The sequence below is a fragment of the Pimephales promelas genome, chromosome 16, assembly GCF_988280905.1.
Source record: "Pimephales promelas chromosome 16, fPimPro1.hap1.1, whole genome shotgun sequence".
NCBI lineage: Eukaryota > Metazoa > Chordata > Actinopteri > Cypriniformes > Leuciscidae > Pimephales > Pimephales promelas.
In genome coordinates, this window is record NC_142784.1 from 21,905,404 (window position 1) to 21,916,874 (window position 11,471).

The 11,471-nt window shown below is 38.6% G+C and overlaps 1 protein-coding gene across 1 annotated transcript in view; it reads left to right on the forward strand.

Annotated features, from left to right (window-relative positions):
* Positions 1 to 8,879, forward strand: part of mettl16 (methyltransferase 16, N6-methyladenosine) — a 30,102-nt gene extending 21,223 nt beyond the window's left edge. The window contains exons 7-10 of the mRNA XM_039671056.2: positions 2,404 to 2,473; positions 4,077 to 4,166; positions 7,750 to 7,923; positions 8,231 to 8,879. Coding sequence (XP_039526990.2) covers positions 2,404 to 2,473; positions 4,077 to 4,166; positions 7,750 to 7,923; positions 8,231 to 8,698 — 802 coding nt within the window. The 3' untranslated portion in view covers positions 8,699 to 8,879. The remainder of the gene's footprint in view (positions 1 to 2,403; positions 2,474 to 4,076; positions 4,167 to 7,749; positions 7,924 to 8,230) is intronic.
* The last annotated feature ends 2,592 nt before the right edge of the window (positions 8,880 to 11,471 follow it).

Below are 11,471 nucleotides of genomic sequence, written 5' to 3' on the forward strand. Positions count from 1 at the left end.
GGGCAGATGGATCCTGGGATGGCTCTGTCATACAGAGTTTGTGTAATTAATTGACAGGGAAAGTAAATAATTACCCGAGGCGGTATCCGGGCCACCCGATGGGAGCAGCTGTGTATGTGACTGGGACAGACGACGAGCCTCCTCGTGCCAGGACTGTCAGTGGAGCGCTGGAGTGAGGCGGAGGAGCGGTAGAGCAACCTACATTAGGCCTGATTAACCATGTCATGAGCTGAGGAACGTGATTGTGTGTGTGTGTGTGTGTAGAAAAGTTGAATGGTATCTTTTAATTTTCACTGTTTGCATAACAGTGAAATATATCACATGTAGTTTTAAACATTAGTGTGTTTTATGCATCTTCTGCGTGTGTTGTGAATAGACTGGTGACCGCAGGGAAAGCCGGGCTCTATTTCATCTCGCTGTTACCAGCTCCCTCTCTCATGGGTTCAGACTATGCAAGCAGACTTTCATAAAAGCGGTGTGTGTGTGTGTGCGTCAGCAGGTGCCCGTAGAGCCATCCAGGCGTTCTGATTGGCCCTCTGAGATGCTTCTTCCTCTCCAGCCCCTCAGATCTGTAATTACTGCCAGTCTTGCTCCAGCCCCTCCTGTCTCGCTTACATCCTAAATACAACTCAGATTTTTCCTAATGCCAAACAATCTGTGCTATTGAAATTGTAATTGTTACTACTTCCTCCTCAGGGCCTGATAACTAAAGAAAATGAGTAAACAGCCCCTTTTCAAGCCCTGATAGATGCTTTAGTACCCCATTATTAACGGAGCGTGCCATGTGCCGGGGTGCCACACATCCTCCTTCCACTCCAGTTTGGAGAACATGTGTGGATATTAGGGCTCTTTAATATTTCATTACACAAAATGAAACAATTGTCAGGCCCCTGAGGCTCCATATGCAGTGTAATGTGTGTTCATCTATGCTCCCTCATTCTTGCTCCTTGATAAACCAAAACCACCACCCAACAAAAGCTGTAGAGTCTTTACACGACTGTTGGTGAAGGTGAGGTGGTGAAGTCAGCATGGAGTTCGATTTGCTCCTGTGTACTTTTTTCAGGTCTTTAGTGCACAATTCATCCGAGCGTTTTCTTAAGAAAAAATGTTGTCTGTAATTGTAACTTGTTCCACCTTTGAAACTATTTGACTTTTCAGAGACGTCAGCTTAATATGCTAATGTTACTCAAACGTTTTGAGCTTTTAATTAAATGTAAATTCTTTTTACGGTCTAGTAGGTTTACTTAAAGGTTTTCATGGGCCAATATGAATGTCTCGATTTAAATTCAGAGACTGTATTTTCATGACAATAAATTACACGAAGATTGCCATGCTACTTGACATAACTCTTATTACAGTAGAAATTATAAAATATATTTTCTGCCTTATTCTTTGGGAAAAAGCCTCAAGTGTTAGTGGTTTTAAAAGCACATGCCATTACTTTTTTACATTGTATAAATTCCATGAAAAATATGTATAATATGTATAATAATTTAAAATTGTAAATATAGTTTTTAAATTATACATTCAGCATACATGAAGCTGCATGTATATTGCATGTGTATATATATATATATATATATAAAAGAATGATCAAAATGGAATAGATTTATTGAATATATTTTACACATTAATCATTTTAAAAATGCATTCAGTAATGGATGAAATAAAGTATATTGTCGGTAATGTCATAAAAGTTAGGGCACTTATAGAAATAACGATGGATTTGATGAAGAAATGTTACCATTACAATGCACTTGAAAGTGAACTTGACCTTCAGCCACCGTGTTCTGCCCACAAATACTCATTAAAATGGGTACCATCTGTCTGTCCTCTATAATGAACAAATGTGTGTTTACATCTGGATATATTCTGATATGTAACACCCACTTTCCGCAACCCAATTTATTCCTGAAGAATAAAATAAAATCTTGCCCTACATTTACTCATTAATTATCATGTTTTAACTCACAGATATAAAATGTCTTCATGTTGACCTTTAAGCTATTCTTCAGTATTTAAAAGCAAGATTCTGTCAATTTAGAAAGCAAATGAGCTAAAAAAAAAAAAAAATGTAAGATTTGAGTACCAATCATGCATAGACCGTGTTATCCTCCTATTCTCTGTGGGCACTGTCTGATGAAGCCTCATCTTTTTTTATAATGGTGGATATGCATTGATTTTTGTCTCGTGCGCAACATCAAAGCTCCCTGTCAAAAAGGGGTTTTTAATTAAACATTGAGCCTCATATCTTAAAACTATAAAGAGTAGCCCAACTGACCGTTCCCACAGAGCGAGCCCATATTCAACCTACGGCTCTGAGTCCTGTGGTTTATTTGATGTGCTCCCATGGATCAGGTCTCCAGGCTGGTGGTTTCACTACTCCTTTTTTTTTGTCTACAGGTGGTACAGTTGCATGCTGGGAAAGAAGTGTAGCCTGGCACCTTTGAAAGTTGAGCTGCGGAAACAAGGGGTAAGTTTTTCTTAGACCACTTTGGGCTCTAGTCAGTGCAATGCTGGAAAAAAAAATCAGAAAGGACTGATATTAAAATTAAACGTCTGATAAATGGCCAATATTAAAGTTCCATACTGTTTTGCGTATATTATTTATAAATTTATTGATATTAAAATTAAAATTTTATGTATGATAACTGATAAATGGCCAGTTTAAAATTCTAAACTATTTTGTGTAAATAAATGAAAAATACGTAAATTCAATCATTTTAAATGCCACCAGTAAATGTAATGCTAGTATGAATTTTTTATATTTGCTAAAAATATATCTATTAATAAATTATATTTTCTATTTAAATTATTGATTATATTCAAGTGAGTGGTAGATGATGGCAAAGCTAATCTAAATGGAAAAATATGGGAAATGAGCATGCACAATTAAATATTCAATATCGACAGATACCAATAAATTAAAAAAATCTGTCTTATTGACTGATGATAACTTCTATGATTCTAATATATTGTGCATCCTGTTCAAATGTATTACAATTTTCCTCTAGGGTCTTTATAGATAAATGAGAGGGCGTTTCCCCTAGACTTCAGGTTAATTGATCTTAATGAGTTTCAATAGCGTGGCATATAAACGTACCACGACAGGGAGCGCTAATGGAGTAGATTTCATTGGTTCATTAGACATCATTAGCTCTCGCATCACCCCTCCAGCTCCTCTCGATTACCCCCACCTGTGTCTGACTCTGTACAGTCAGAAAGCTGTGATATCTGTGAATGAAAGGCTTTCGTCCTGCTCACAGGTTATTAGTCTGGTGTCAGTCAGTCTGCTCGACTCAGACCTGAAGTGTCGTTTGATTCATCTGACGGTGTCAGAGTCCTGTCACCCCTCATTAAAGTCATTGTGCTCCTGGCCGATGTCCAGGAGACGGCCCGCTTCCTCCTCTCTCCACTGTGGCTGTAATTAATATGCTAATGAGGTTCTTTCTCTCATTCTCGTTCACCCTCTCACTTTCCCCTCTCCTTTTTCTCTGCTATTATCTGTTGTTTGTGTAAATGCCCTTTGGCTGCAAAGGTCAGACTCAGATGGTGTTTTTTTTTACTGAAGAGCAGTTGGACTTCTGGATATCTGTGTTAAAACACACTCTCCACTGTGTGAATGGCAGGTCTGGGTCTATGATGCTGTATTTAAGACTTCTGGGAGGGTCTGGTGTCGGTCATAGACTCGGCACATACACGCTTCTACATAATCTTTCCCCAAGTCATTTTCCTGTCAGTCCTATCTCTCTTTTATTGCATTGGGACAGTTTGCATCCTTGAAAATCAAGCATATTTAATCCCCTTCCTCCAGATATCTGCAAAATCTACAATTGTGGAGATAAATGAGATTATTTCACTTTACAGTTATTAGAATACAGAAATGCGCTTATTATAATGAATATGTGCACCCCTAAAAATGAACCTTTCTTTAGTTTACACAATTTTTTTTTAGTTTTTTTAGTTTTTTTCTAACATTAACCAGACTTTTCTTGATGTTTTTTGTAAGATTATCTGCCTATTTTGAGTTTGAATCCCCATTGCTGAGCTCCTCATCATCTTTTGTTCTTTCACAGGTTCCCAAAGTAACACACACCGAGTTCTGCCAAGGCCGGACCATGCGCTGGGCCCTGGCTTGGAGTTTCTACGATGACGTACCTGTGCCTGTAAGCTTTGAGCACTTCCTGCATTAGAATCAGCTAGACCTCACATAACCCATGCACCCTAGACTATTTGATGTGTTTGTGTGCGAGAAAGCAACACCTGCTGAATATTCACAGTGCTCAGCGCTCTTTTTAATAATGCATCTTTAGCCCATTCCATCAGATACACTTGACCTGCTTCCTGAGGCAGCGCACCTCCTTCTTAGCAACAGTTGCCCAGACAGGGTGACGGTGCTGAATAGTCACGCACTTTAGAGGGGATGGAGCTATAAAACGGGGAAAAAAGGGTTGAGGGGATGGAGAAGGGGGTGGTGGGATGATTTGTTACGGTCTTTCAGGAGAATTCCCCAAGTCCCAGATGCCCTTTTCCTCACAAGCACTTGAGCAGAAAGATTGGCCTACATATCTGTCTGCGAGCTGCTCCGCCCTCATACAGCAGATTTCCAGGGCTGTACAGACATGTCTAGATCTGGATGGCACCCTTTATTTCTTCTTCCCCATTCGTGCTGTTTTCCACTTCCTGTGTCCATTCTTCCTCTCGGACGCCAGCTGAGCCCCATTAGCAGAGCGCACAGAAGCTAGATCAATCTCTTTGACAGTGAAATGTATTGCACGAGAGGTAGGGGGTACAGTGAAGACTCAGACAAAAAGGTAGGCTTTGAAAAGGACCCTGCGGTGCTGAAAGCGTGCCCGGGATATGTGGCGGTGAGGGGTCAAAGGTCATCATGCAGGACTGGGGGGAAGTGTAAGGACAGAATGAGCCCAGTTGTCAGCATCCGTGGATAACCGCTGATCATTGCGGCGCTCGTCTTGTGTTCAATAATTGAATAATGACCTTTTATTCATCTCACCGCAGAGAAAATCCCAAGGCGCATGAAAAAATAAAAATTTGCACAATTATGAGCGAGGCCCCTTCAGATGCATCAAGAGGCTCGGTGTTGAGAGCTGAAGCTATTTTATGCAGGATCTATTCAACCTACTTAGAGCAAATGTGTCGCCGGATAAATAATGGACAGAGCGGAGGGGGGTATAATTCACGGTGAAGAGGGGATAAAAGCAGTGCATCGCCCTGATTAAGACTGATAGAAATTAATTAAGAGGGAGTGTGTGGATCGATGTGTGTGTTCTTCTGTTTCCATCCATTATGTGCTCATCACAGATGGGTAGAGATTGCACTTTTTTGACTATAAAACATCCTGCTCAGTACGTCTGAGGCTTTGCACTGAATCATATTTAGATTTAGCGCAGCACGTAGTCATTGCAGAATTACTGCAGTCGTAATGTTTTTTTTTAGGTATGCTTTTGTTTAAATAGATTTTACTTTGTCTGCGGGATGATTTTGTCATGCTTAGCTGAGTTTGACAACTTGAAGAAAGTCAGAAAATGGCGCCCTCGTGTGTTGAAGGATGCTGGACTGCAAGGGGAACCGCCTTATAAAATCAGGCATGTGATCAGCTAAACAAAAAGATGGAAAACCTGTTTTTCCCCTCCATTCAATATGACTGTACATATAATAATGGTCATATTGCTACTGCAAAGATACTTTAAAATAGAGAGTATTTAAAAAAAATAACATTGTTATTATTCAAAATAATAAAACGTGCTGCGTAACACGAGAATGAACCTCATTGGTTCTTGCACATCAAGTGAACATGCTTGATCCTTGATCCTTTTACCAAAACTAAATTCAATCTCTTCAGACTAAACTGCTTGAAAGATATGGATTAGTTTTACAATCTTTTTATGAACTTTTTGAAGTGGTAGTTGCGTAGCTGTCAATGGAGAAACAGAAATCGCTCAGATTTTATTAAAACATGAATGAAGATGAATGAAAGTCAGATTACAGATTTGGGAAGACATGACAGTGAGTAATCAATGACAGAATTGTCTTTATTTCTTTTATCTTGTACATTTAATCTACCTTAAAAAGTTTGTTTTCAAACTATGGTTCAGCTAACCCCAAGGGACATCCTCCTGGTTGTGTCCCCCTGTCTGACAATGACCCTATATGAAACCATCATTCAACTGTTGTCTGCTGAGACATGATAAATTTGACGAACGGCAGAACCAGCAACTTCAGCACAGGGAGTTATTCATAAACCATAACTAGATGACTGTCCCTAAATCGAATCTGCTTAATATAGTTATCAAATATGAGGAAGATAGTTAAGATGTATGGTCTACTGTGCCAAATGTGTTGTTTGTCCTGACAGGACAGAAGCAATGGGGTATTAAGTGGGGTAAGATCCTGTGATGGATGCCAGATTACCTGTGTGATTTGTCTTGAATTAGGATTAACAGTCTCAAAAAGCACGAAACAATGGATCTGTCTAATAAAAGGTCACTCACAGGAGGACTAAATATGAGAGGTGTTTGTCTGGCGAGTTGTAAACTCTGATGGATGACTGCAGTAGTAGATGATGGGTGTGGTGTGATGTGTTTTTCGGCACCGAGGGGATCGTTCTATTGGCTTGTGGTGAGTCATGTTGTCCGTTTATCTGCTCTTACAACAGATGCTCTGTTAGAGGAGAGAGACATGTGACTGGAGCAATGCTTTGGTTTCTTCAGCTCGTAAATCAGCTTTGATGAGCTGGAAAAGTCTAATATGACTGCCAGCACGTTTAATGCGCCTGTGTGTAGTGGCATGTCTCAGTTCAACATGATTCAGTGGTTGTATCCATCATGATTGACTCCAAGATAACTCATTTTCTGAGCTGTTCAGATGCAAATGATTTGTTTCTATGGCAACACGTATAATGCCAAATTTAATGGGCGGCTTTGTTGATGACACTTATTTACTGCATTTATTTATTCTTATATATTTGTTTGCATAATATGCGAAAGAAAAAACGGACATCAGGTAACACTCAGTGGCATTTGAATCAGAAATACATGGAGACTGGTAAAGTAGAAGCCAATTTGGTTGATTTTTAGAGAGAAATCGGCACTTTCATCATATTGTAATCTTTAATGAATTACTAAGAAATTAATGTTTTACACTAGTCTCAAACTTAAATAATAATAGTGTTATTTTAGTATTATTTATATACTGTCAGAGTATTTATTAATATTTTGGACTAGCTTTAATTTTTATATTTTTGTTTTAGTATTTTTATGTACTTTTTGTGAGTTTTAGAGTTTGTTTTTCTATTTATCTTTAATTTGTTTGTAGCTGTTGCAGTTCTAATTTTAGTACTTCAACTTTTTCTAATATACTTATTTTATTTCAGCTTTATTTCAATTAATGGAGTTTTAATTAGCAATAACACTAATATAAAAAACACAAACAAGTTTGGGTTAATGGGTTGTCATTGTGGGATCGATGAGTTTGTCGTGAAATTGTGTGCTATTCATCTGACAGCAGCAGACAAACACGAGATCCACAAGGAGTCTACAGTATTGTTTATTGAACTCAAGGCCAAGGTGAACTTTGTGTTTTGCTGCCCTCTATTGACAACCAGCTATTCTTGAAGTAAAATTGCATCTTTTTCGTGTGGTAGTTCTAAAGCCGCAGCCCTCTTACATGAGGTGTAAACACTCTTAGGTTAACTAACAAAAACTAATTTTGTTTCTAAACATCTCTCAGTCGCCCCCCTGTAAGAAGCGGAAGCTGGACAAGGCCCGTAAGCCCCTCATCTTCACTGTACTGAAGCCCTCCGTGGATGAGCTACAGGCGCAGGCGCCCAGCATCGGCTGCACTGACGTCAGCCCCACAGAGTGTGTGTGTGCCTGGCTGGAGAACATCCTCACAGACCTGAAGGTGAACAGAGAGTCAATTTCAAACATCGCTGTGTTTCCATTTATTTTATAAGGGATTAGTGGTAACACTTTACAGTAAGGTTTCATTAATTAACATTAACTAAGAATGAACAATACTTCTACAGTATTTATTAATCTTAGTTAGTTAATTTCAACATTTACTAATACATTGTTAAAATCAAAAGTTGTATTTGTTAACATTAATGCACTGTGAAGTAACAATGAACGTCTGCAAATCAACTCGCTGTGGGTTTTCCAGATGGACAGTGGTTGAGACAATTGTTTAACACTGAACTTCCCATCTTCAGATACTTCACAAGCGAGTTCCTTGTGGCGAGGCGGAGCTCAGCCTCTTCCTGACAGCAGTGGAGAACACCTGGGTTCACACACGGCAGAAGAGACGAGAACAGGGACGACATCTACGCGAGCTCCCCAGAGCGCAACCGGCCTCCGCCTCGGATACCTCCACTCCATCTGTTCCAGCTCCAGAGGAAACCACAGCAGAGGGCAGCAACGGGAAGGAGCACAACCCGGAGACAGGTGTCGAAGTCCCTATGGAATCTCCCACCGAACCCAGTGAAGTGGCTGTTGGCGGCCCTCAAAACCCAGAGACGGCACAGCACTTTCTCTTCAAGTGCCTGCTGAACGTGAAGGAAGAAGAGAATGATGTGGTGGTGGAGATGCATTGGGTGGAGGGGCAAAATAAAGATCTGATGAACCAGCTCTGCACTTGTTTGAAGAACTCTCTCTTCCGACAGGTAGCCAAAACCACCTAACGCTTCAGAAGTTCAGACACAGATTCAACACGTGACACAGACCATCATGCTGTGAGCCAATGGTAAAGCAGCAAATTAAACTAAACTCCAAACCCACTACCAGATGTTCCACTGATCAATGTTGTGATCAGACCTGTTTGAACTAAGTTTTATCATGTTTGTAATAAAAATATTTTACATATTTGTGTTGTTGGTGTCTTAGTTTTGGTTATTGGTGCACTCAGTAATTTATTTTGTTATTATGTTATGTTTTTATTTTAAACTCAGAAGTACCATTTCCTTTTTTTTAATGAGAGAAAAAGTGAAAAACACATCTTGCAGTTGTTATAAACCTGTATGAAATTCTTTCTTCTGCTGAACACAAAAGAAGAGATTTTGAAGAATGTCGGTAAATTGATCAATCTATTGGTGGTTGATTGAATTTTTAAATGTCTTAAGTCTGTTGTTTTTACCGGAAGATGAAGCTATGACATTTTGATTAAACATTTCAAATTTTAATATATATATATATATATATATATATATATATATATATATATATATTAATTAAATATATTCACAATTCACTAATGAATTGTTCACAATGAAATCTGTAATATGCATTAGTGTTTTAATTTCATCCAGACTTTAAAGAAATGTAGATGTATAATAGTTTTGCATAATATTCTACTGACCAAAAATATCCTTCAAAATTTTTTTTCCAAACATTTAGCATTCCTCAGAAGTTTAATAATTTTAAATTATATAATTAATAATAAATTATTAATTTATTAAAAAATTAAGTCCTTAATAATAAATAAAATACAAAAATATGATTAAGCGGAATGTTAAAAATAAATGTTTTGAATTTAAATGCTTTGACTTTTTTTAATAATTAAAATAAATATATTCTTTTAGATACATTTTTTTTTTTTACATTTTTTGGTTTATTAATAGCAACTTTTGAACCTGGGTTTGACAAAGATTGCCCCATTGATTCCTTTGACAAACCCTGGTGTTCCTCAGCATTTCCTGTCCCTGGAATGCCTTTTTGGTTGTATCACAGGAAGTTTGAGTCCCGAGAGGAGCAGGGCTTCCTAACAGGAAGCAGCAGCAGTCAGCGACAGGACCACGAGCACATAATGTGCAGTCACGTGAAGGTTTCCCAGGGTAAACAAGCTCTGGGGGCAGCTTCTTGAGTTGAAACAGGAATTTATTCACAGTTCGCCATGCATGTGAGAGTCATATGAAAGTGTAAAGGTGGGGCCCTTTACTTTGACCTTTTCTAGTGATTAAAAGGAAGAATGACTTGACATGCAAAGCAGTCAAACACTAAGCAGAGGATAAGCAAACACTAAGTGGAAGGCTGTTTTTCAGAAGGTTTCCCGCTGTTTTGGTAATGCAATAGCTTAAAAAGTAATATTGGAAACTGCAGAGAACGAGAGTTCAGATTGAGAGGAGGGGAGCTGAAATGTATTCCTATTAGTTATTGCTGGAAATGTCTAGCATTTCCAACATTCATAATTTTCTGTCCTCTCCTCTATCACAGACCGGTTGCTCTCTCTTTCTCTTCAAGACTCCTAACTGTCCTGCAGCACACTGCCTCGACGGTTACCATAGATACAGTCACATGACTGGCCCTTTATTCAGTCAGTGCATGTATCATGGCAGCAAGGGAAAAGATTCTCTGGTACTTTGCTAGGATCTCCAGTGAAAAAGGACAGCAGCATGAAGTGGACTTTATTTATTAATTGCCATAAATGTTGATAGATGGGTGATTTTTTGAGGGGTAGCAGAAAAGTTGCATATCTCTGGTTACAGAAAATGGTTGTCGTAGAGTAGGAGGCCAAAACATTTCTTTTCAGCTATAGAAAAACTTAAGATTTGTATATTGCTGTAAAGCAGTGTGTGCACACTGTTTATACATGGGTGTACTGGTTTGTCCTACACTATGAGGCCATTAAAAGGTATAGTTAAGCTAAAAAATAAACTTCTGTCATCATTTATTATTCCTAGTGTTGTTCCAAACATGTATTAATTCATTTCTTCTGAACACAAAAGAAGATATTTTGAAGAATGTTGTTAACCAGACAGTTGATAGACCGCATAGACTTATTCCCACTATGGAAGTCAGTGGGGTCTATCTGTCTGGTTACCAACATTCTTCAAAATATCTTTTTAGTTAAACAGAAGAAAGAAACTCATAAACGTTTGGTACAACATACCAAATGATGACAGAAATTTCTTTTTGGGGTGAACTATCCTTTTAAGTCATTATATTGTGTTCAGAACTGTTGTGAATCTTTGTTCTTTCTAATAGAAAAATTTCTTCAATTTTGTGTTTTGGTCACAGGCAAATTATGTTACTGCAGACTGTTTATCGATACTCGTTGCTTTTTGGAATCAGCTGGAATATGGATTTGTCTGCAGGTTGCGTTTTCGTCTTTAGTTGGCTTGCAACCCGTGCAGAATGACACCCATGTGAGCAGATACCATGCCTTGTGTGTCTACTTTCCTATTGGCTGCTCTAATCTCATGTTTTATTAATCAAGTTGAGCCGTGGTATGTGTAGGAGTATTGCGTAAAACCTGGATTTGACATTCACATTTTAAGCCTTATGTGTTGGCCTTTTTAACAATAGATACGAAACGTTGCAGTACACCTATATTACTGACCATATAATATTCGCGTTCTGTCGAAATTTGATGAAAATATGCGATTTTTATGAAGAACGGCCATCTCCGTGTTTTGAAAACCAGCGCGTGTGGGGGCGTGGTCACTGAATCAGGGGCGG